The sequence below is a fragment of the Bos indicus genome, chromosome 18 (genome assembly GCF_029378745.1).
Source record: "Bos indicus isolate NIAB-ARS_2022 breed Sahiwal x Tharparkar chromosome 18, NIAB-ARS_B.indTharparkar_mat_pri_1.0, whole genome shotgun sequence".
Classification (NCBI taxonomy): Eukaryota; Metazoa; Chordata; class Mammalia; order Artiodactyla; family Bovidae; genus Bos; species Bos indicus.
In genome coordinates, this window is record NC_091777.1 from 49668625 (window position 1) to 49692914 (window position 24290).

The 24290-nt window shown below is 53.4% G+C and overlaps 2 protein-coding genes across 4 annotated transcripts; both read left to right on the top strand.

The window, feature by feature from the left end:
- Positions 1–696: 696 nt before the first annotated feature.
- TIMM50 (translocase of inner mitochondrial membrane 50) lies at positions 697–7838 on the top strand. The gene is made up of 11 exons (XM_019980005.2): positions 697–849; positions 1791–1947; positions 2471–2502; positions 2708–2729; positions 4353–4411; positions 4504–4623; positions 4999–5103; positions 5211–5309; positions 5965–6121; positions 6462–6568; positions 7629–7838. Exons 1-11 carry the CDS (start codon positions 742–744, stop codon positions 7728–7730), a joined length of 1068 nt encoding a protein of 355 aa, XP_019835564.1. The 5' UTR covers positions 697–741; the 3' UTR covers positions 7731–7838.
- Positions 7839–12342: 4504 nt separating this feature from the next.
- DLL3 (delta like canonical Notch ligand 3) lies at positions 12343–24215 on the top strand. 3 transcript variants are annotated; one of them, XM_019978677.2, is made up of 9 exons: positions 12409–12747; positions 12876–13157; positions 14298–14355; positions 15278–15520; positions 16425–16642; positions 17505–17727; positions 18608–19187; positions 19426–19510; positions 19997–20203. In XM_019978677.2, exons 1-9 carry the CDS (start codon positions 12679–12681, stop codon positions 20000–20002), a joined length of 1764 nt encoding a protein of 587 aa, XP_019834236.2. In that variant the 5' UTR covers positions 12409–12678; the 3' UTR covers positions 20003–20203. The 3 variants fall into 3 exon arrangements, with proteins under 3 accessions (XP_070627125.1, XP_070627124.1, XP_019834236.2); XM_070771024.1 differs by lacking the exons at positions 19426–19510; positions 19997–20203 and adding an exon at positions 24084–24215 and having other exon boundaries at positions 12343–12747; XM_070771023.1 differs by lacking the exon at positions 19426–19510 and having other exon boundaries at positions 12350–12747.
- Positions 24216–24290: the final 75 nt, after the last annotated feature.

The following is a 24290-nucleotide window of genomic DNA, read 5'->3' on the forward strand; positions in this document are numbered from 1 at the left end:
TCCTGTCTGACTCTTGTGACCAATGACCCCATGGACTGTAGCCCAGGTTCCTCTGACCATGGGATTTTCCAGGCAAGAATACTGGAGTGGGTTGTCATTTCCTTCTCCAGGGGATCTTCCCCACCCAGGGATGGAACCTGCGTCTCCTGCTTGTCAGGCGGATTCTTTACCACTGAGCCACCTGGGAAGTCCTTATTATCTTAGTATTTATCCCTAAATGCTGTGGTGATTTACATGTGGAAGATTAATCATGGCTCCCGTAGCCTCTAATTCACGGATTTCCTCTCAATACCCTGAGCCCGCAGCGGTTCGTTTGGCTGAGCCTCCATGAAACTGGTTGACTTTCCAGACCCGGTTAAAGAAACTCGCGCAAGAAAGGGCTGGGAGAAGGGGAGGGAAGGCGGATGAGGGCTCTCGGCCGCTCGTGAGGAAGGTGTGTGAAGCTGGCTTTTAGTTTTTAGGACAAATCCAGCAGCAATTGGTTCCCTTCCTTGTGGCCTCCGCTTGACCTCGGAGAGTGGGTGTCCCGCCCCGTCCTGTGGCGTGGGCGTTCCTGAGCAGGACGCGGCGGCGGGAGACTCCCAGCCCTAGCTGGAGCGCCCGCGGCAGTGCACCCGCGGCCCTTTGTCTCTCTCGGGCTCCCGTCCACCCGCCCCGCCCCTGCATTACCATTGGCCGCGGCCCCGGCCCGGGGCGGGGGGGAGAGAGTGAGGAGGCGGGGCCGCGTGGCGTCAGCGCAAGATGGCGGCCTCGGCAGCGGTGTTCCTGCGATTGCGGAGCGGGCTCCGGCAAGGCGCGCGGGGGCTGTGTGCGAGGCTCGCGACGCCGCCCCCTCGGGCCCCGGACCAGGTGAGCCGGATGGGCTTGGCCCCGGGGTGCTGGGGCTCCTTCCTGTGGTTCCGGGCGGACCGGGGCCGCCCGGGGCTTCTGGAACGCAGCACCTCAGGGTGCTGAATGGAACGCCACCCGCGTTTTGAGTCTCTCCCCCGTTTCCCGGGGTTAGCAGCGCTTGCTTCCCCGGGATAGATGCTTGGGGACTCAAGTGTGTTCTCTGAACCTTCCTTACCTCCTCTGGATCCCACCTCTTCTGGACCCCACCTTCTCGACCCCACGTGGGCGCGGGGGAAGGAGGGGTCACCTGCTCTCCTGTCTCTGTGACTGTTCAGGTAATACTTGAGGGGGAGGGGCCCGGGACACTGGAGTCCCAGCCTGGCCTCCCGGGTATTTTCCCCGCCATGGTGGTGGTGGTGTTGCTCGGGCTTCTGATTCGACCTGCCTCCATCTTGACAAGAGACCCTGTCCTTCTGACCTCCGGGTGCATTACTTCTGTGCCCTGCTCCCCAAGTCTCAGCAAGCGATTGCCCCTCCCATCCGTCCCCCTCGATACACCGCTACTGTGAGCTCCAGACGTCGGGAGGACGTCCAGACTCCCCGTCCTATCCTCTTTGCGTGGCCTTCAGTGGCTTGCTCCAGGAATCTTCGTCAGTGTTCAGTCAGGGTCCCTGATCGTATCTCCCTGCCCTGCTTCCCCACCCCCGCCCCGGGCCTGTAGGATCCTGGGCACCGGGCTTGTCATCTCTTGAACCCCTGGGATCCTAGCGCCAGACTGTTAAGTTCTTGACCTTTCTGAGAGACCCAGTCTCCTACCTGCCCCTGCAGGGCCACAACACCTGGAGGCCATATGGGTGTCCTCTTCCTGGCTCTCAACCTTGATTTTTCTTAGACCAGGGTGCTGGAACCACCCCGACCTTGTTTCCTCTCTTGGCCAACCTACCCCCTCTCAATTGCAGGCTGCAGAGATTGGGAGCCGAGCAGGCACTAAGGCCCAGACCCAGGGACCACAGCAGCAGAGAAGCTCGGAGGGTCCCAGCTATGCCAAAAAAGTTGCACTCTGGCTCGCTGGGCTGCTCGGGGCTGGTGGGACCGTGAGCGTCATCTATATCTTCGGTGAGGAACATATTCCTGTCCCCCAGTTATGTTCTGTTGGCCTTCTATTCTGCTGGGGGGACTGCCCCCTCTTTCCCCTAAGGACTTCACCCATCTTCTTTCCCTGGCTCCTCCCTCAGGGCAGCCAACTGGAACTTGGAAATGAGGGAAATCCCCCTACTCCTCCTCTGCTCAAGGTTCTATTTCTTCTAGTTGGTTCCTGTACTAAGCTATAGGGAGTCAGTTTAAAGGGGGGAAGGAGAGGTCTAGACTAGCCCCCTAAGCTACCTCTTCCCTCAGCACCCAAAATTCCAGTCGTCCCTCTAGTCCCTTTATTCCTCAGAGACCCAGGAGACCCTGCCCCAGCCCTCCTTGTCTCAGAGGCCCAGGTATTCTGGCTACCAGCCCCTTCCTCTCTCTCAGGAGACCATATCTCTAGCCCCCTTCCCTCAGACCCAGGAGGCAAGGCTCTCTTCCCTCTTCCTCCCATAAGTCCCAGGAGACCAGGCCTCAAGTTTCTCATTCATCACTATCTCCCTTGCAGGAAACAACGCTGTGGATGAAAATGGTGCCAAGGTGAGTGGGAGAGAGACCCAGAGGCCTTACCAGGGGTCGCATCCTGTGGGTCTCCTCCCGTCTGGTCTGTTCAGGCTCCTTTCTGTTCTGGAGTGAACCCTCCCTCCCAGGGACCTTTGCCTGCTCCTCCCAGGGCCCCAGAGATTCCTTGTCTGGGTTTTGCCTCTGCCGTCCCAAACCCTTCTTTTTTCTCTCTACCTCCCAGATTCCCGATGAATTCGACAATGGTGAGTATACAGTCGTAAACTCTGGGGTCCCCTGATCTTCTCTATTGTGCCCTCCCCATTTGGTGCCCCCCCACTTCCACTGGGAGGTGGGGGAGTCAGCAGCTGTATGGCTTGGGGGAAGAGGAGCATACAGAACTCCAGTCCCCTTCCCTGGCCCCTCAGCCCAGGAGCAGATGGTCAGGGACAGTGGGGGAGGGGAATCCTGGGTAGGTGGCATTGCCTGGGGGAGAACTGGGCTTTCTCTGCCAGACACATGGCTTCCTGTGCCTTAGATCTGAGCATCTGCAGCCCCTCACCCCCTTCTTTATGACAGCCTCTCTTTCCCACCAGGCCGCACCCCATCCAGCTCCTCGTTTCCAAAACAATGCTTCCTTCCTCCCTTCCCGCCTTCTGATTAGCCAGCTTTTAGGGAGTTTCTGACAAATTGGATAGTAGAGGGGAGCTGCCAATTCTATCACACCTGGTCCTTCCCAAGAGAAATATAAAACGGGTAGGTCCAGAAAACCACTTGTTTGTGCTGGGGATGTTTGCAAGCCGGCATGTTATCATGTTGGGGTTTTAAACTCGGCAGGTAGCTAAGTATGTGTTAACTGGGCAGATGTAGAGTCATACTATTTTAAACAAGTCAACATACTGATTTAAGGTGAACAGGCAAACCTGTAGGTTTAAAGTGTGTGTGTTCACAGCTTAAGTGGTGTTTCAGTTTCAAAAAGACAGGTCTAGAGATAGTAGTTTAACTACACTAAAAATACTGTGTTGAAATAGGGAATCATGTAAGATTCTGTTTAAACTGGACTTGGTGTATTCCTTTAAACCAGGATTTGCTAACCTCAGCCATGTTGATAGCTTGGGTCATATAGTTCTTTGTCGTAGGGGGTGTCCTGTGCATTGTAGGATGCTTAGCAGTGTCTTGGGTGTCTGTCCACTAGATGCCAGTATTGTGACAACCAAAAATGTCTCCAGACATTGTGAAGCTTCCTGGGAAGCAAGGAACAAAATTGCTTTTTAGTTGAGAACCAACTAGTTTAAAGTATATAGATGGTGTGCTAAGTTGCTTCAGTCATGTCCAACTCTGCGACCCCATGGACTATAGCCTGCCAGGCTCCTCTGTCCTGGGATCCTCCAGGCAATAATGCTGGTGAGTCTCTTATGTCTCCTGCATCAGAGGTGGGTTCTTTACCACTAGTGCCACCTGGGAAGCCCATACAGAGGTGTGTGTATATTTATCATGGCTTACCTAGATTCCACATACTTGCTTAAAGTGGGCACACCTGGAGACCTAGAGATTCAGAGTTGACAAAATATACTGCCATAATGTTAGCAGATTCATTTATACATATGTGGGATTTAGGTGGGCAGATACAGCATTCTGTTTTATACCTGGGGTGATGTGCGGATATAAGTACTCAGATTAAAACTTGACAGGTGAATAAAAACATTTGTTCCTACCTGGCAGTAGGTTATGTCATTCCCTTTTGCCTTGGTTCTTGGAAATGAGCTATTTCAAACCAGGTGGGTGTTTTAGGCCTCTTTGTATCTGGTAGATAAATAAACCCCTAGTTTGTCCAGGGGGTTGAGCAGCAGCTTATCCTGGAATCCCTTTTTGCCCTGGTGTTCTCCTAGATCCAATTCTGGTACAGCAGTTGCGCCGGACATACAAATATTTCAAAGATTACAGACAGGTGAGCAGGAGCCCTGGGCCGCAGCCCACCCACCCCCACCAGCCTCCCGTCCCTGTTGTCTGAGTGCCCAGACCTGGTCTCTTTTTCCACAGATGATCATCGAGCCCACCAGCCCCTGCCTTCTGCCAGACCCTCTGCGGGAGCCGTACTACCAACCCCCATACACACTGGTCTTGGAGCTCACTGGCGTCCTCTTGCACCCTGAGTGGTCGGTGTGTCTTGGGGAAAGCAGCGGGTTGGGGACACCGCATAGGCCCGGGTGGCTGGCTTGTGACATGGTCGAGAGCACAGATGCTGGAGCCAGGCTGGGGTTCAGCCCCCATTCTGCTCTGTGGTCTTGGGGAAGAGGGGTCACCCCTCCTTGCCTTGCGTTCCTCACCTGTGCTGCTTCCCAGCCGTAGGTTATTGCATCTGTGCCCTGGCACACAGTCAGTGCTGGAGGGGAGTCAGCTGTTATTGTGGGACCCGATCCTGCAGACTCTTAGACCCTCAGTTGCAGCCCTGTACCTGTGAATCCCTTCACGAGCCACAGAGACAGGAGAGAATACTCTAGTCTCAGTGCGTCACTGTTCTCACTGCATTTCCAGCTAGCCACTGGCTGGAGGTTTAAGAAGCGTCCAGGCATCGAGACCTTATTCCAGCAGCTCGCCCCTTTGTATGAAATCGTCATCTTTACGTCGGAGACTGGCATGGTGAGGGCCCGGGGCTGGGCTGGGGTGGTTGACGTGATAAGACGTGAGGGAGAGCTGCAGGGCCAGGGCTCAGCCTGACCTTGTTCTCCCCCACGCCCCACCCCCAGACTGCCTTTCCACTCATCGACAGCGTGGACCCCCACGGCTTCATCTCCTACCGCCTGTTCCGGGATGCCACGAGATACATGGATGGGCACCATGTTAAGGTGCCACGTGGGGCTGTGGTGGCCTCTGGGGTTTGGGGCAGGGCTGGCACTTGTTTGCCTTGGGATCTGTTGCTGTGACCGGTGATAGGGGTCCAGGGGTCTGTGGGGCTGTGAATTGGGTCTCTTTATGGGTTGTTGTCCAAATACCCATGCGTTTTGATGTCTATTGGGTTTCTGACTGTCTTGGTGGGTCTGAGGGTCTATGGAGTTTTTCAAGGTTCAGAGGGACATGGGTTGTCATGGAGGCTTTTGAAGGCTCTGTCTTGGTGCCTGTCTTTGTGTGACTCCATGTTTGTTGCTGTTGACCAGTTTGCACCTCTACCTGTGAGAGGTTCACAAACTTGCAGCCTGTCACAAACACCAGAGGCCCGTGGTTAAATGCACAAGTGCCCGCCTCCCTCCCCAGGGAACCTCCGAATCAACCTGTCTGTGTGCCGGGGCTCAGGTCCAGGAGTCTGTGTGACTTGCTCCCCGCTCCCTGGAAGGTTGAGGGTCATCATCCCAGCCTGGTCTTCAAGAGGCTCTTTCGTGGTGCTCTCAGTGTGTGATACCAAGTGTGTGTGTGGTCCGTCTGTCTGCCTCTCTCCCCCTCTTTGGTTTCCTGCCTGGAAGAGAAGGAGCACAGGCCTTGACCTGACCTTTCACCCACTTTCAGGACATTTCGTGTCTGAATCGGGACCCAGCCCGAGTAGTAGTTGTGGACTGCAAGAAGGAAGCCTTCCGCCTACAGCCCTACAACGGCGTTGCCCTGCGGCCTTGGGATGGCAACTCCGATGACCGGGTCTTATTGGACCTGTCTGCCTTCCTCAAGAGTGAGGCTGACCCCTGACCTCCTGGCCTCTGACCCTGAAGCCCTTGACCCCCAAGAGGAATGACTGATGCTTGATCCTGGCTTGTTTTTTTATGGAAAACGGGATTTAAGATGCAGGAGATCCATAAGCATCTTGCAGTCTTTAGAAACTTCCTAGAATGTTGGGGATGCTCTTCTGGAGTGGTTAGAGGATGCCCAGGAATGTTCAGGGGGAGCCCTTTTAGGCAACTGAGAAGGGTGCATGTAACTCCAACCACCCCCCCAAGTCTGACCTTTACCCTTGTGGGCCCCACCTCCTCCTGGCCTTCAGCCTGGCTGACTCCCACCTGCTGTGTTCACAGCCATTGCTTTGAATGGTGTGGAGGATGTCCGAACCGTGCTGGAGCACTACGCCCTGGAGGAAGACCCACTGGAGGCTTTCAAACAGCGGCAAAGCCGGCTAGAGCAGGTGGGTGCTCAGATCCCCAGTGTGGGTGGGGGATGTCCCATCAGATCCCCAGGCTCTTGATGGAGCAGCTCTAAGGAACCTGTCTCCACTCTGGCTGTGTGACCTCATTTCAAGGGCCTGCTCTTCCACACCACCCATCCCAGAAGGCCCTTGTAATGAGGAGTGAATAGATCCTACAGGCTGCTCTGAGGACAGGAGGCAGGAAACGCCAGGCATTTGAGATAGGTCCAGAGACCTTGAGGGTTTCCCTGGTGGCTCAGATGGTAAAGAATCTGCCTGCAATGCAGGAGACCCAGTTTGATCTCTGGGTCAGGAAGATCCCCCTGGAGGAGGGAATGGCAACCCCCTCCATTATTCTTGCCTGGAGAATTCCATGGACAGAGAAGCCTGGCGGGCTCCAGTCCACAGGGTAACAGAGTTGGATACGACTGAGCAGCTAACACTTCTGTCTCTTTTTTCAGAGACCTTGATGTTCTGGGGGCCCTGGTATTTTGTGGGGTGGGGGTTTGGATCAGGTCTGGGAAGAGGGATCCTTGGACACTTGGCCCGAGGTTTGGGCAAGTTCTGATGACCTTGGTGTGATCCTCATCATTTGTAGATGGGGCTAAGAATATAGATTGAGAAAGAGATTCCCAGGCGTCTAGGCTCAGGTTGACCAGGTTTGGGGTTGTGTTCCTGGCTGGTGCTCCTGAGGGCACAAAGGAAGGATCCCTGGAGATTTGGGCCTGGCATCCCTCAGCATCCAGACAGGGGTCTTAGGGCTCAGGACTGGGCACCAGGGGCTCAGGGAGCAAGATGATGTCATCTGGGGAGGGCCTGGGCTAGGTCCCCAGGGTTCAGGGGACAGGGGTCATGAGAGTACCTGGGATTTGAGTCTGGGCTTCTGTGGCTCACAGCTGGCTTTTTACAATGTCTGCCCACAGTCTTTGCAGTCTGGTCTCATCCTGTGTCTGGGCTGGTGTTCTGAGATTGTGGGTAAAGGAGTCTTGGGCTGGGCAGAGGTTTAAGGAAGGAGGTGGCCCTCAGGCTGACTCTGCTCTCTGTCTGCCCCCAACTCCAGGAGGAACAGCAGCGCCTGGCCGAGCTCTCCAAATCCAGCAAGCAGAACCTCTTCTTCAGCTCTCTCACCAGCCGCTTGTGGCCTCGCTCTAAACAGCCCTGACCTCTGGGCCTCCGCAAACTCAGTGCCTGGGTTCCAGGCCCGAGGCCCAGCACTCCCAGACCATGGCTTGGGCAACCACGTGTCCAATAAAGTTAATCCCAGACGGCACACTCCAGTGTCCAGAGGGTCTCCAGATGGGCGCGTCAGGGTGCAGTGCGGGACACTGGGGGACCCCGTCCCACAGTGGCTGATCAGCTGCCGAACACAGAGTGGGTTGGTCTTTGACCCTGGCCTGGGAATCTGAAACCCTGGGCAGGACCCTGCCCTGCCCGCGTTTTCCTGTGTGCCTGCGTGTGGTCTGCGCAAGTGTGTCTCCCTCTTTGGCCCCAGATTCCCTTCGGAAAAAGAAGAGAGGATGGCGCTGTGGGATTGGAAGACAGGGAACCACCAGGCTGCTACGTAAATGTATCAAGTGTGGGCTTGTGGGACACCGTGGACCAGAGATGCCTCATGTCAAGGCTGCGTGGCTCTGCCGGCCGGGGCCCTAAGGTGGGCCTGGAGTTGCTTGATCTGATTTTTCAGTGGAAGGCAGGAACAGGGATGTTTGTGTTAAATCTCTCAGTTTTAAAATGTTGGCTACTAACTCTGCAGACTGTAGCAGACCTCTGCAGCGGAACTTCCCACCACGTTCACCCCGTGTACTGGCCAGTGCAGCTGCCAGTGGCCGTGGGGCCATGACGAACTTGAGATGCGGCGAGGGTAACTGAAGGATGAGATTCTTAATTTTGTTGCTTTTTAATTAATTTTAAATAGCCACCTGCGGCTCCTGGCTCCTGCATTGGACAGCACATTTGGGTATCATTTAAGAGTGTGAATTCCACCCTTTGTTTTTGGAGGCACAGAGTCTCAACCACTGGACAGTCAGGGAAGTCCCTCCAGACTCTTAAATAATACCCAAATCCAAGTTCAGATCCAAGCCCTACCACTCCGTGACTTGTGTGGTCACAAGCAAATGGGCGAGTTACCTTCTGTGCTCCGTGCCTCAGTTGCCACATCTGTGAAATACTAGTACCCTCCTCACAGGCTAGGCTTGAGGGTGGACTCAGACCCTCCACAGACACTCAAGATGGCAGCTGCGGGGACCTCGGAAGCACCTTGCTGCCTCCCTTTCCTCAGCTCTAACATGGGGGTGATGATAACACCTGTCTTGGAGTGGTCGTGAGGAGTAAGTGGGACAGCTCACGCTTAGGCTGTATGTATGTTCAATGGCGCTCATTGTTGCCAGGCCATATTGGTTCTTCACAGGCTGAACTGTCCTGTCCCATCTTGGCAGGGCTCCCCCACCAACCTGCTGGCTGTCCTAGCCTCCTGTTCCAGCCAGTGTTCAGTGCTAATACTGGTTGAATACTTTTAGAAAGCTCTTCCCTGGCATTTGTTAAAATAATTAAAATGTATTTGAAACTGTGCAGGCCAGATTGAACTTCTGAACTCTGGTAGATTTTTTTAAAGCTCACAGATGTCTATAAAGAATTAAAAATTGCAGTTCCCCATCCCCACCTGGAAGTGTTGCCATGAGATATACCATTTGTAATCCAAGAGAGAGTTTCCCAAAATCCAGGACACCCTAGCTTGAGGGCATCTGCAAGACTGAGGGAGGGCCTGTGTTTTTGCACATAGCTTTGAGAGTCGGAAACTCCTAACAATGCAACATATTTGGGGCTCGTGATCCTGGGGAGAGTGGATTGTGGACGGAGGGAGCCATTGCAAGTGAATGTTCACCTACCATAGGAGGTGACACACGGAACCTTCTGAACTAAGACTTGGATCTGTCCACCCACGGGGCATGAAAGGAGGAAGTACCTCGGTTCATTGGCCTGTAGCCCCTGGGAATTAGGGCTAGCATTCAGCAGTGCTTCAGTCCAGTGGGTTCCCCCAGGCGTTTTCCCTACCGCTGTGCTGGTTTGGGGATGGTGTAGTCAGGTCACAGCTGCTCAAAGCTGGAGGGGAGGAGAGGGCATTTGACTTGTGCCAGGTGGTCTCTCAGACACTGCTTATGTGACATGGCCTTGGGTGTTTATATTAAATGCTCGGGCTGTATCAGGGCATCCTTCAGTTGGCGGGACTGGGCCAACATTAAGGCATAATTCCCAGGGTGCACACCACTCACAAGTCACGTGACCCTGGGCAAAGTCTCAGCTTGCTCATTCATAAGAGGTTAATAATAGGACTTCTCTCAGCAAATATAAGTACCAACTACCAGGCCTCATTTTAGGCACGAGGGTGCATCAGTGAACAAACTAGAGAAAAAGCTCTGCTCTCAAGGTGATGTTTTCATGTAGGAGAAAATGGTCTGATTGCTTGGGGTAAAATAAATGCATAAAGAAAAGTATGATAAGGAGATAGAGTGGTTTGGGGACTGAAGTACTGTTTTAGATTGAATGGAACAGTCAGGGAAGGCCTGGAAGGATGTATTTGAGCAGAGAACAGAATGAAATGAGGCAAACCATGGAGAGATTGGTGCCAGGCGTGGTCATCCCAGGGCCTTTGCACTTGCTATTTCCTTTTCCTGAACTTTTTTTGAGATCCATAGGGCTCACTCCTTTAGGTCTTTGCTCAGATGTCACCTCAGCATGGCCTTCTGTGGGCTCTAAGGTGGGCACATAAGGGAGAGTCCTAAATAGCCAAGAAGATGTTTGGAAAGCCCTTAAAGTACACATGTAGACCTGAGAGAATTCACAGGAAACATGCCTGGCACAAACCCTCAATAAAGGCTGGCGGTTTTTACTATCTTTAAAATTTTTGAGCTGTATCAGACCTGGAATCTGTTACCTTTTCCAGTTACAATTCAGGGTAGGAATTTGCCTTCTCCAACAACTAACGGTTGTCCAAACTCCATGTAAATATCTCCTATGATGGGATGCTCAGTGCTCCACCTATCCCAAAAGAGGGCCTGATTTGCCTCCCAGTAACTGTAACTATCTACAAGGTTCTATGGCTTCGGAGCCACAGAATTTGTTGAGTATGGGGAACGTGTCAGTCACTCAGTCATGTCCAACTCTTTGCAGTCCCATGGACTGCCAGGCTCCTGTGTCCATGGGACTCTCCAGGCAAGATCCTGGAGTGAGTAGCCATTCCCTCGAACCCACGTCTTCTGCATTGCAGGCAGATTCTTTACATTCTGAGCCATCAGAGGGATCTCAGAAGTCCAAAGGCACTGGGGAGCCAGGGAAGAGTCTATGTAGGAGAGGGCCCTGGTCAGATGTGTGCTTAGAAAGACCTTACGAGCCACAGTGGTCAGGGCTGGTATAGAGGAGACATTGGGGGAGTGGGGCTGTGGGAACACAGAAGAGGTGCCTGACGCCCTTGGAGATTGTTAGGGAAGGCCTCCTATAGGAGGAGAAGTCTGAATGGTAAGAACAGAATTAAAGAAGGAAGTGGAAAGCATATACAAGTAGAAGGAAAAATCTGTGTAAAGAAAGCTGAGATGTTCTGCACAATTGACCACGGCCCACCCCTGCCCAAATCCTCCCTTGACTCCCATCCTCAGGATGAGGAACAAACTGTTTAGATTGAGTTCTTTCATTCATTAAAAATGACAGAGCTCTCACTGTATGCCTGGCTCTACTGAGCTGTGCTGGATTGAGCACCTTTTCCAAAAGAAAAATATGTACGTATATAACTGAACTTGTATTTTTCTTTTTAATTATTAGCCTCTAAGTAGGATTTTTTTTTTTTTTTTTAATTCTGGGGCGGGGGGAGGGGGGGTGAAGTTTACTACATCTAAAGGGCTTTGCTCAGCACCTGGCACGGGTAAAATGATTATGGCCAGAGGGCTGGAACATCTGCTCTAACTGGCTGGCCTTGCGGACTCCTGGAATACTAAGGGGCTTCTGGAGGGCGCGGGGGTGGCCCCCTCTTCCATTCATCCTAGAGTGGAGGGAGCGGGCCCCTGATCCGTGAGGACAGAATTTCCTGCCCATTTGCTGCTCACACCTTCCGGAGGCCAAACGGGCAGCCCAGCTGCGGCCCCAAGGGGGAGGGGCGCGGCCGCCCGGCAGATGGCGGCATTTACATACAGCTGGGAGTCCCCTCTGAGGCGGGGCGTCTGGTGCGTCTGTGATGGGGCGGGGGTTGGGGCGGGGGAGGTTGGGAGGATGGCTTTGTTTTGGGGAGGGGAACATACTTGAGCAAGCAGGCATACACACGCACACACGGGTCCACAAAGAACACTGGATCTTCATCCTGGCCACACAGGGGTACACCCCTGGACCTTCCACACCCAGGCTCCACACACAAATCCTCAGTCATTTACAGCCTCCCGAAGACCTTACCATGTACACAAGCCCAGCCACCTAGAGGCACCTGCACAGGCCGCAAAGTCACAGGTTCCTACAGCTACACAGGAGCTCACATTCACGCACTCAACTGCACGGAGAGACACCTACACAGCCACGGCAATCTCAGAAAGTCACACAACCGTGAAATCATGTCCATCGTCATTCTCCCACGCAGGTGTGTGCATGCGACCGCCCCACCCCCACCCCTCCCGCCACCGCACACCGCACACACAATCTGAGAATTATTTACGACTCACAAAGAGGTTTAACCATACAGTTTCAGGCACACATGGAGCTACACAATCTCACCTAGACACACAATCACAGTCACGTGTACCCTCTCCTTCCTGTAGCTCTTACTCTCACCACACACACACTTACTGAGTCTTAAAATCATATCCAACCTGACACACGAGCTTAACCCCCATCCCCACCCTGTCCTCAGTCACACAAGGTTGTGCCCACAACGGCATGTAAGATCACACACTCACTACATTGCCTGTGTCCAGGACAGGATCTCACTGTCGCTCCAGCGCGCTGCTCTCCTTCCCCTGCGACCTCCTCCCCTGGGGTCCCCCGAAGCCCGCGGCTGCCCGAGGGGGCGGAGCCGTCCTCTCAGATATAAGGCTCCGGAGCCCGCAGCTGCGGCTCCCAAGGCCCCCCAAAAGGCCATGGTCGCCCCGCAGATGCCCCAGCTCCTCTCCTCGACGGTGATCCTGGCGCTCTTTTTCCTTCCCCAGGTCAGAGCCGAAGTGGAAAGGGGGGATGGGAGGGAGGGAGATCCGGGGGTCTTCAGGACAGGGCGAGGGGCGGACGAGACGCGTGGTTCCCCCCGGTCCCCCTCACGCGGTTCCCCTCTCCGCCCCAGGCACAGCCGGCCGGCGTCTTCGAGCTGCAGATCCACTCTTTCGGGCCAGGACCAGGTCCGGGCACGCCGCGGTCCCCCTGCAAGGCAGGGGGCTCCTGCCGTCTCTTCTTCAGGGTCTGCCTGAAGCCAGGGCTCTCCGAGGAGACCGCCGAGGCTCCTTGCACCCTGGGCGCGGCGCTGAGTGCGCGCGGACCGGTCTACACTGCGCAACCTGGAGCGCTAGCGCCGGAACTGCGGCTGCCGGACGGCCTCCTGCGCGTGCCTTTCCGGGACGCGTGGCCGGTGAGACCCAGCCCCGGGGCATTCCCGTGTGGAGGCCTCACCAGAATCTCGGCTGCCATCTGCGCTCCAACTTCCAACACTCTGCCCTCCTGGGACTCCAAATTCCCAGTACCGCTATCTCGAATTCCACATTCTCACACGCAGAAACCCTACCCATGCATGCATGCTCAGTAGCTAAGTTTTGTCCGACTCTTTGCGACCCAATTTTCTGACTCCAACTTGCCCTCTAGGGATCCCCAATCCACCCTCCCCCCACCCACATCTGGAAACCCGAATTCCCAGAACCCCATGCTCACCTTCTGGAAATTCTCAATTCACAGAACCCTCCTCACTGGGGATCCCTAAACACTGGGATCCTAATTTTATCCCAAAATTTCCTTGCACCTGGGGACCCTTCTACACTCTGTCTTGGGTACCCCCAATATCTTCTCACCTTATCTCACACCTTTCAGTTGGGGCCTTTATCCATGACTTTTTCACCTCCAAAATCCTATTTCCCATCCCACAACCCCCAAAGCATAGGGGCGAACACAGGTTTTTTAAAATTCTAGACACTTGTCCTTTTAGGAAAGTGACTTTCTCTTTTCCAGCCTCAGCTCCCTCATCTGTAAAACAAACAGGGGACCATCATGGTACATCACAGCGGTCCCTTTTGAGGGATTCAACTAGGTATCTTGAGTTCCCACATAGTGAGTGCTCAATTGTTATTGTTCATTCACTCAGTCGTGTCCGCCTCTTTGTGACCCCATGGACTGCAGCACACCAACTTCCCTGTCCTTCACCATCTCCCAGAGTTTGCTCAAATTCATGTCTATTGAGTTGATGCCATCCAATCATCTCATCCTCAGTCATCCCCTTCTCTTGCCTTCAATCTTTCCCAGCATCAGGGTCTTTTCCAATGAGTCAGCTCCTCACATCAGGTGGTCAAAGTACTGGAAATTCAGCATCAGTCCTTCCAATGCTCAATAAAGACAGCCGAAACAGTCATTCCTTCCCTGGGCCAGTCCCTGTGGGAATTGTCCTGTCCGTGTTTAGCATCCAGCACGGTCATCACTCTTTACCCCTAAAGTCTGGCCTTGACCGGTACCTGTCCTGACCACTGTCTTTCTTCTTTTCTCGCACCTTCCTCCACCCAACCAGGGCACCTTCTCTCTCATCATCGAAACCTGGAGAGAGGAGTTAGGTGGACAGATTGGAGGTGAGTGTTTTCAGTTCTGGCTCTTTGCTGCGGAGTGTGGGGGCTCCAGGGAGTTGGGGCATGATGTGAGGTCAAGGAGAGTGACGATGGGCTGTCCGTAGGGTGGGGTGTTCACAGAATTGCTGCCCCCATGGTGTCGTCACAGTTCTAGAGTGTGGTGTGGGGCGTTGACAGCCCCAGGACTCTTGGTGTGTCGATACGGAAATGTCCTGACATCAAAGTGGGTTGGGGGACAGGAGAAGCTCTCTTACTCTCTTGGAATTGAGTCAATGGGCCAGGATATAATATTTAACAGTCACCATCTGATTTTGAGAACCCAGAGTCCAATATGAGTTACTTTCTTGTTCTTGTATGCTGAGCTCTGTCACCTTGCCTACATAGAGGGCCCCAGGAGCCCTTTGGGACGCTGCAGTTTCACCAGAGAGGTTTCAGGGAGGGACAATGGAAGATCTTAACCTTAATTGGAGGGGAACTTTGGTGCTATATAAGACCCACAGTGGGGGGGGGGGTCTGTCACCATTTTCATATAAGAAGATCCTGAGGCACAATTTGGAGGTGTTTTGACCTCACTTCAAAGACCGTCATTGTCCCTTGGCCATAAAGGGGTATCATATGTCCCAGGGTGGTTAAGAGGTCTCTTCACTACTTTAATATACAAAGATCCTAGGGCAAAATACAGGGGCATTTAAGCTTTGGGAGAACCGTTATCATGATAACGGTCATCGGGATCGCGTTATCAAAGATCCCCAGGGCGCACTGGCGGTGTTTGCAGCCTTGCTAAGTAACTGTCATCCTCAGCACTCAAAAGGCGTCTTTTGACCTCCTTGAGATGGGCAGGGAGAGTGCGAGCCTACGCCCTCCGTCGTCTCCAACCCGAGACTGAGCTGGGCCGCATCCCAGCACATCTCCCTTCCCCCCGCAGGTGCCGCCTGGAGCCTGCTGGCGCGCGTGGCCGGCCGGCGTCTTCTGGCAGCTGGGGGCCCGTGGACCCGGGACGTGCAACGCGCAGGCGCCTGGGAGCTGCGCTTCTCCTATCGTGCGCGCTGCGAGCCGCCGGCCGTCGGGGCTGCGTGCGCGCGCCTCTGCCGCTCGCGTGGCGCCCCCTTGCGATGTGACCCGGAACTGCGTCCCTGCGCGCCCGTTGAGGAAGAGTGCGAGGCACCGCGTGAGTCCGGCATTCAACCTCACCCCATCCCGTCACGGCCCCCAGGCCCCTTTCACAACCTGGTTACCCGCTTCAGGGAACTGGGGACCCGAGAACCGCTCCCCAGTTCCACTCAGGGTCTTCAGCCCGCTCCCAGGATCCAGCTACCACCTTCAGGAAAAGCCCTGCCTGGACACTCCAGCCCCGTTCCCTCTTCCCAGCCCTCTTGTCTCCCCCAGTTGGAATCCCACACCCATTTCCCATCTTGTATCCCCAGTTCCTCCCCTAATCCATACTCACACCCCTTTCCCGATGCTCGGACCCCAAAGCTTTTCTAATTCTGGGGCTTTCCTACTCCTATTCAGGAACTTGGGAATCTCCTCTCATTCCCCACCGCCCTGCCCCACCAATCCCCGCTCCCTGCGATTGCACTCCAGACCCCACTGTGTTCTGAAGCTTGGGATCCCCACCTACCTGGATACCCCAGTGTCTGAGCCCCTAGAACTCCCAGGCTTACCATATCCTCCCAGACCCGCCCTAATCCAAGGCCCTCCCATTTCCCCTGAAAGGCCGGGGTCCCTCCTCAATCCTCAGTCTTCTTTCTTCCTTCTCTTCTCTCCAGGCTCAGACCTGGGAGCCCCCACTCCATTCTCCTTCCAAGAGCACAGACTCTGGAACTCATTGGTCTGGGTTTTAAATCCTCTCTCTACTGCTTCCTTGCTGGGTGAATCACCCCACCTCTAGGGGCCCCAGTTTCCCTGTCTGTAAACTGGGGGTCTCAATACCAGGTAGCCCAGTGGGTTGTCAGTCACAAAGATCAGAGGAGGGATGCAGGGAAAGTGCTCAGAATCGTCTCTGATTTCCTATCCTCCTGACTCTGCCCTTCAATATTCCTCTTCCCCTCTGCCTCTCCTTCCCCCCACAGCGGTGTGTCGAGCAGGCTGCAGCCCAGAGCACGGCTTCTGTGAGCAGCCTGATGAGTGTCGATGCCTGGAGGGCTGGACTGGGCCCCTCTGCACAATCCCTGTCTCCAGCAGCAGCTGCCTCAGCTCCAGGGGCCCATCGTCTGCCACCACTGGATGCCTCGTACCTGGGCCTGGGCCCTGTGATGGGAACCCGTGTGCCAATGGGGGCAGCTGTAGTGTCAGTATCAACCCTCCTGCCTCATCCTGGACCATACTTTACTCGGGGAGTCCCCTGTCTGGGGCTCCATGACACAGCAGCCTCAGGGAGGCTAGCTATCAGGGAGGGCTTCCTGGAAGTCTCCAGCCTGCATCTGGGGCCCTGAAGTAGGATGAGGTGATGGGGGTTGGAGAGAGCAGACCCAGTGGGTGGCAGCTAAAGTTGTGGCTGTGGGAATGCTGAGGGATCCTGTGGGGCAGGGAACAACTCAGGGCTCAGGTAAGTGTGGTGGGACCAGGTGGGTTGAGGATTCGGGATGGGTGACCATCAGAGACTTCCTGGAGATGGGCTGGGGCTGGGCTTCTGAAGTCCAGTTTGGTGGATGGGGGGTGATTGGAGAAGCTAGACCAGATGAGTGGCGTAGGCAAAGCAAACGTGGTGGTGGGGGTGAGCCTGGGATGAAGCAGAGCTCAGTGAGGGGGACAGTGACAAACACTCAGTATTCAAGTTAGAGGGAGGGTGTGAGAAAGGGAGACCCAGGGAAGGCTTCATGGAGGAGGCGGGCTTAGAGCTAGGATCTGGAATTAGGCCTGGGCCATGCAGGCAGCACCAGGGAGGGCAGACAGGGCGGGCAGCATTTGATCCGCAAAGGTATAGAGGCTCTCTCTGGGCCTCCAGAACCTCCCCTCTGTGGGGCTGGGTGGGCAGACCCAGAAACACAGAACAGAGGGGTTGTCTTGGCCCAGGGACTTCCCCAGGAGGCCTCTGTGACCTGGGAGGTGGGACTGGACAGGGAGCAGCCCCCCAGTGACCCAGAGTGAGGAGCGGGATAGAGTTTCACTCCAAGGGAATGCTGATCCCAAGTCTTCTTGCCTGTGCCCAGGAAACCCTGGGGTCCTTCGAATGCACCTGTCCCCGAGGGTTCTACGGGTTGCGGTGTGAGGTGAGCGGGGTGACATGTGCGGATGGACCTTGTTTCAACGGTGGCTTGTGTGTGGGGGGCGCAGACCCCGACTCTGCCTACATTTGCCACTGCCCGCCCGGTTTCCAAGGCTCCAACTGTGAGAAGCGGGTGGACCGGTGCAGCCTGCAGCCATGCCGGAATGGTGAGGTGGGGAGAACAGAGTGATGAGGGATGAAGGTGGGGGACCCTGCATGGTCAGTGGGCAAGAAAAGGGCTTGGCTTACACAGTCCTGGGCGGGGGAGGGGGATCCTAACTTTGCCCTGAGGCCTGAGGAAGTGATCCCCCCCTCCCACCTTCCCAGCCTCAGTTTGTTCTGTGAAATGGGTGAGATGATAGTCCTATCTCAGAAATCTTTGTTGACCATCCACTGTGTGGCAGGCCCAGTTCTGGGAATGCAGTAGAAAATGAGATGAAAACCCCTACTCTCATAGAGGAACTTCCCAGGTGGCACTAGTGGTAAAGAACCCACCTGTCAATGCAGGTAGACATAAGAGACGCAGGTTTGATCCCTGGGTCAGGAAGGCGAGCATGTTATCAGTCCAGAGGGGAAGACAGAGTCGTCCTCAGACAGAGCCAACAGTGGCTAAGGGAGTGCAGGGCTGGGACGGAGGAAGAATCAGGAATGGCTTCCTGGAGGAGGGGGCGCCTGAGTACATCTGAGAAGAGAGCAGGGGAAAAGAATGGGAGAAAAGGAGGAACAGAAAGGAGGGGAGGAGGAAGCATGGGCAAAGGCAAGGTGGTTCAGACCCGTCGTTCTGGAACTGTTAACTGTTTCAGTACAGTTAAAGCCGAGACAAAAAGAGACAAGAAACAGAACCAAAGAGGTGTGAGGCTTAGTCAATCCAAGACCACTCGGGGGGGAAAGGAGGCAGGCTGGCTTTCCAGGCAAACTCCCAGAGTCCTTGAATTAAACGAGATAGAGGAGGCCCAGAGAAGAGGTGAGGGCGGGGATTTCCGAGCTGAGAAAAAGAAGCGCGGGCGGGTTGGGGGAGCCGCTACCCTGACGCTCCCTTCCCCACAGGCGGACTCTGCTTGGATCTGGGTCACGCCCTCCGCTGCCGCTGCCGCGCCGGCTTCGCGGGGCCGCGCTGCGAGCACGACCTGGAAGACTGCACCGGCCACACCTGCGCCAACGGCGGCACTTGCCTGGAGGGAGGCGGCGCGCGCCGCTGCTCCTGCGCGCTGGGCTTCGGCGGCCGCGACTGTAGGGAGCGCGCCGACCCGTGTGCCGCGCGCCCCTGCGCCCACGGCGGCCGCTGCTACGCGCACTTCTCCGGCCTCGTCTGCGCCTGCGCGCCGGGCTACATGGGCGCGCGGTGCGAGTTCCCGGTTCACCCCGACGGCGCGGGCGCATTGCCCGCGGCCCAGCCGGGCCTGAGAGAGGGGGACCCACAGCGCTTCCTTTTGCCGCCGGCTTTGGGACTGCTGGTGGCCGCGGGCTTGGCCGGCGCTGCGCTCTTGCTGGTCCACGTGCGACGCCGTGGCCCTAGCCGGGATACTGGGCCTCGCTTGTTGGCGGGGACCCCGGAGCCATCGGTCCACGCTCTCCCTGATGCACTCAACAACATGAGGACGCAGGAAGGTCCCGGGGACGGCCCGAGGTGAGGGGCTCGATCGCAGACGTAAGCCTTGTGCTCTTTGGCTGCTTTCATCAATCTCTGTGGTGCAATTGGCCTGAGTCCTTGATGGACCTTCCTGATTGGTCCGTTTCTCTCCAGCCTTTTCCTGGTTGGGTCCTTTCACAAGTCCCTTAGTTGGCTTTGGGTTCCTCTCTGTGGCGGGTGGGAAAACAGGATATGAGAATTTAAAGGGTCTAGATCTTACTTTTCTCCGCCGTAGCCCGTCCTCTGACTGGAATCACCCTGAAGATGGAGACGCTCGTTCGATTTACGTCATATCTGCTCCTTCCGTCTATGCTCGGGAGGTAGTTAACCCACCTCTCCCCACTCTGCGCACTTTAGGCACAATGGACAGAGGCAGCCCCAGCTTTAGCTGTAGATCCCCTTTCTCTATAAAATGGGTGTGGGGTGGGGGTGGGTAGAGTCTCTGGAAGATTCTAAAGGCCACTTCTCAGTTTTGACTTGATTTAGTTCTGTTTGCATCCCTTTTACTGTCCTTTTGAGCTCCTTGGCATCTTCTGTTTAGATGACGTTTGGGCCTCAAGAGGTGGGGAGCTTCGAGCTAGAGCTTCGCCACTGATTTCCACTCACTGGAGAGAGGGAGGAGAGGCAGAAGGGCAGTCTCCCTCCCCCTTATTTTGGCCCTACCCATTGGCTTGGGGGATCTTAGTTCCCGTTCAGGGATGGAACCCAGGTCTCCGGCATTGAAAGCCTGGATTCTTAACCACTGGACCGCCAGGGAAGTCCCAGAGGCAACACTTTCTAATGCTTCCTACTTATTCTGTTTCTAGGCTTGACCTGGCCCTTCTCCATCAGCACATGGAGACAGAAGCTGAATGTTTTTGTTTTCTCTGCTTCAGACACTTTGGAGTTCAAGCTGGAAGGGGTAACGGGGAGAATTTTGCCATTGGAAGTTTTACATAGTGGTTATTTATATCCTGTGTCTCTTTCTCTCCCCGTCCCTCCAGAGACATCTATAAAAGCTCTTAGTCTGATCAGCTTTGACTCATCAAGTTGAGTGCTTTGTGTGTGGTGTTGGGGCTGAGGGAAGAGATTTTTGTCTCCTGAGAAGAATAATAGGACTCTGTTGCAGAGGGTCGGAAATAACTCAAAGTTGTTTAAATAAACAAGAGAACTTATTAGTTCATAAAATTGAAAATCCCGTGGCAGGTGTTGCTTCAGCAGGACTGAGTTCAGAGGCTCAATGTTTTTCTCCAGTTGTCTCTGGGAGGACTTCATATGTAGGATGGATGGGCCTTCACTGCCCCTGGCTTGTCACGTGGCCTTACTTGAACTAGTGGCCAGACAAGTATGACTTATTTTGATTGGCCAGGCTTGGCCATTTGTCTGGTGTGTGGCGAGGATTAAGGTTAGCCTGTTCAAATCACATGGAATATGTGGGCAAAAGAGTGTCCCTTTCTCTACCAAAAGTCAGGGTTTGTTATTAATACTAGATGTAAGTACTGTACGTGGCAGGCAAACAAACAGAACCAGTTGGTGAGAACAGAAAGAACCTATTCTACAGAGGAATGGGAGGCTCAGAGAGTAGGGTACTTGTTGCAGCTCCTTCCTAATGAGATGGAGCAAATCTAAGATCTAGTAGAGAGGGGGATATCTTCCTAAATTTGAGGACTATCCTAAAACAGTGCATCATACATCTAATACTACTTCGACCACTGAAGCTATAAAACGTCTGCATCAGGACTTCTCTGGCTGTCCAGTAGTTCAGACTCCACACTTCTCTGTGTGGGATGGTGCAGCCAAATAAATAAATGAATGAATTTTTTAAAAAGTCTACATCAGCCAATTTCTGCCAGTCTTCCTCCCCCATATTTTCTAATGGCTGGGAGAGTGCCCAAACACCTTTGGAAATGAGCAAAAGCATGGGGGTGAAAGATGAGAGAACAGTGAGAAAAGTAACAACAAATGAAGGCGTCCTTCTATGAAGGACATCAGCCAAGGGATCCACATATTCTTTTTAAATTTTTTTTATTGAAGTATAGTTGATTTACATATATTCTTTTAATTTAGTCGACAGATATCATGTTGAATACATACCGATATGTACAAACTCCTCTTTCATGTTTCACCATATTGAATTTCTGTGTTATGAGCATAATCTGTACCATTAAGGAATATGGACATTGAGGACTTCCCTGGTGATCCAGTGTTTAAGACTCCATGTATCCAATGCATGAAGCTCAGGTTTGATTCCTGGTGGGGAGCTAGGATCCCACATTTCACATGGAACAGCCAAAAAGTAAAAATTAAAGAAAAAAAAGGGGGGGAATATGGACATGGAAGCAAAAGCCTATCATCAAATAAAATTTAAATTGAAATTAAAGACAGACATCAACACCAGCCCCATTATTCCTTCAAAGACAAGTTGCTTTTCAGAGCCCAAGTCTTTGCTGCCTTGAACAAATTATGCCATCTGCCCAGAGTGCAGAACTCAGTTTAAAAGCAAAGATGGAAAAGATAACGTTACCCTCATCATGTGTTTTTGATCAACGACTGCGTAAAATCTGAAAGCGGGCAGCTGAATCCCATGGGCTCTCTCTTTGCTATAGTTCCTCGTGTTAAGGATGCCTTACCTGTCTCAGAATCTTGGCACCATTGCTGTACACATCTCTGAGTCATCACAGGAACATTACTGGCTGGATTATCAAAGAGCGATGGCCAGAGTTCTGATTCACCACCTTAAGGGAAGAGTCCCACACCCAAGTCAGCAGGCCCTTTAAAACACAGGCTTTGTTCCATGGCTTTTCCTCACAGGCTGCTGTAGGCTTAGCCTAAGCTAGCAGCTTCTGGGGCAGGGAAGACCATCTTGGATGATCAGTGCTTGCAGGGTAGATGAAGTTTAGTTCAGTTCAGTTCAGTTGCTCAGCCGTGTCCGACTCTTTGCGACCCCCATGAATCGCAGCACGCCAGGCCTCCCTGTTCATAAAGTTATTCTGGTCCAAATCCTTCACTTTAAAGGTGAAAGGAGGGAGAGCCCCAGAGGACTAAGGTGTAAGGTATTCCACACCAAGGAGGAACTGGTCCTTTTTTTCTCTTTTGGCAGAGCTTTAAATCTCAGGTGTACACTTACTGCATTTAGCACAATGACAATAGTAAATAAAGTAACCTAAATGACCACTCCACGAAAAAAGCAAAAACAAAGACAATTCCCCACCACCTCACCTAGCCAGAGACTTCCCTGGTGGTCCAGTGGTTAAGAATCTGCCTTGCAATACAGGAGTTCGATCCCTAGTGGGAACTAAGATCCAGTATTCTTCAGGGCAACTAAAGCCTGTGCACTGCAAGCTTACCAGCCTGTGTGCCACAGCTGGAGTTCATAGAGTTCAGACTTCATAGAGTTCATAGGCTACAAGTAAAGATCCAGCATGCCACAACTAAGATCCGATGCAGCCAAAACAAACAAAACCCAAAGCTTGCAAACACACAGAAATCCGACTGCTTTGGTTCAGATCTTGGTTCTGCCACTTATTCAAACAAGTCACTTTACCTCTCTCTTCTGTAAAATGAGACTAGTAATAGAATCTGCTTCAGAAGTTTGTGAGTAGTGAGTTAATAACTACAAGCATTTTATAACAGGCTGGCATATGATAGCTGCTCAGTAAATGTTAGTTCTCAATATGCTATAAGAGGAAAGCCTATTTCAAGTTCATTTCACAGAGGAGCAAACTAGAGCCCAAAGATGTGGTAGAGGCTTACCCAGCATCACACAGAAAGTTCAGTCTTTCTTGATCCTCCTGGTTTTGGGAACCCAGGCCCAAAATTTAGCACAGGAAGGACTCTCAGAGGTTGAGAAGCACTGTAGGCTTCTGCCTGAAACCCTTCCATGAATCTGAATAAGGTCTGTACCTGACCTAATAGTATTGGAATAGTTGGTTTTGATAACGTACTGTGGTTACTTAAGATGTTGTTATTGAGGAAAGCTGAGTGAAAGTTACATTGGGATTCTCTGTACTGTTTTCCCAACTTCTGGTAAGTGTTACAACTGTTGCAGGGGCTTCCCTGGTGGCTCAGTGGTAAAGAATCCACCACTTGCCAATGCAGGAGACACGGGTTCGATCCCTGGTCTGGGAAGATCCTACATGCCATGGAGCAACTAAACCCATGTGCCACAACTTCTGAGCCCATGCTCTAGAGCCAGGGAACCGCAATTGCTGAAGCCTCTGCACATCCCAGAGCCCATGCTCCTTAACAAGAGAAGTCACTGCCGTAAGAAGCCTGAGCACCACAATTAGAGAATAGTCCCCGTTCACTGCAACTAGAGAAAAGCCTGAGCAACAGCAGGACCCAGCACAGTCAAAAATAAATAAAATTATATTTTAAAAGCTGTTTCAAAATAAAAAGACAAATTTGTTGAGTGCCTACTGTGTGCCAGGCCTTATTGTAGGAGCTGGGGATTCAGCAGTGAGCCAGACAAGTTCCTACCATGGAGGAGCTCACAGTGTGATAGAGCCCTGTACCCAGGATTCTGTGTCCAGACCCTGGAGTCTGATAGCTGTGGTTTGAATCCTGGTTCTGCCACGTACCAGCTATGGGCATATGTATAGCATTCAGTGCTAGGTGAATGTAAGATCTGTTATTCTTCTCCAGGTCACCCTCATTCTGACCTCACTGGAATGTCACTGTTTGGTAAGGGGTATATCTTCCCCTGTGCTTTGCAGGTGGCTCAGTGGTAAAGAATCCACCTGCCAGTGCAAGAGACACAGGCTCCATTCCTGGGTCAGGAAGAACCCCTGGAAGAGGAAATGGCAACTCACTCCAGTATTCTTGCCTGGAGAATCCTATGGACAGAGGAGCCTGGCGGGCTACAGTCCCTGGGATCCCAGAGTCTGACACATGCATATCTCCCCTACTGGACAGGGAGCCTGATCTCCGGACCTGGTCTCCTGACTGCTGTGTCTGAAGAGTCACCCAGCTCAGGAGGGCGCACATTGCAGGCACTGGACAAACATACAGTGAATGCCTGAACATTAAGGATATTGGCAACTGGAGGTAGGGATTCAGGGGATGGGATCCAGAGGTCCCTGCCCCATCCCCGGCTCTGGTGCTGCTGCTGCTGCTGCTGCT

Coding starts and splice junctions, on each gene's coding strand:
- TIMM50 (XM_019980005.2), top strand. CDS start 742: ATGGCGGCCTCGGCAGCGGTGTTCCTGCGATTGCGGAGCGGGCTCCGG. Junction 5,104..5,210: donor TTACGTCGGAGACTGGCATG/GTGAGGGCCCGG, acceptor CCCCACCCCCAG/ACTGCCTTTCCACTCATCGA. Junction 6,569..7,628: donor GGCAAAGCCGGCTAGAGCAG/GTGGGTGCTCAG, acceptor CCCCAACTCCAG/GAGGAACAGCAGCGCCTGGC.
- DLL3 (XM_070771023.1), top strand. CDS start 12,679: ATGGTCGCCCCGCAGATGCCCCAGCTCCTCTCCTCGACGGTGATCCTG. Junction 16,643..17,504: donor CCAATGGGGGCAGCTGTAGT/GTCAGTATCAAC, acceptor GCCTGTGCCCAG/GAAACCCTGGGGTCCTTCGA. Junction 17,728..18,607: donor CCTGCAGCCATGCCGGAATG/GTGAGGTGGGGA, acceptor CCTTCCCCACAG/GCGGACTCTGCTTGGATCTG.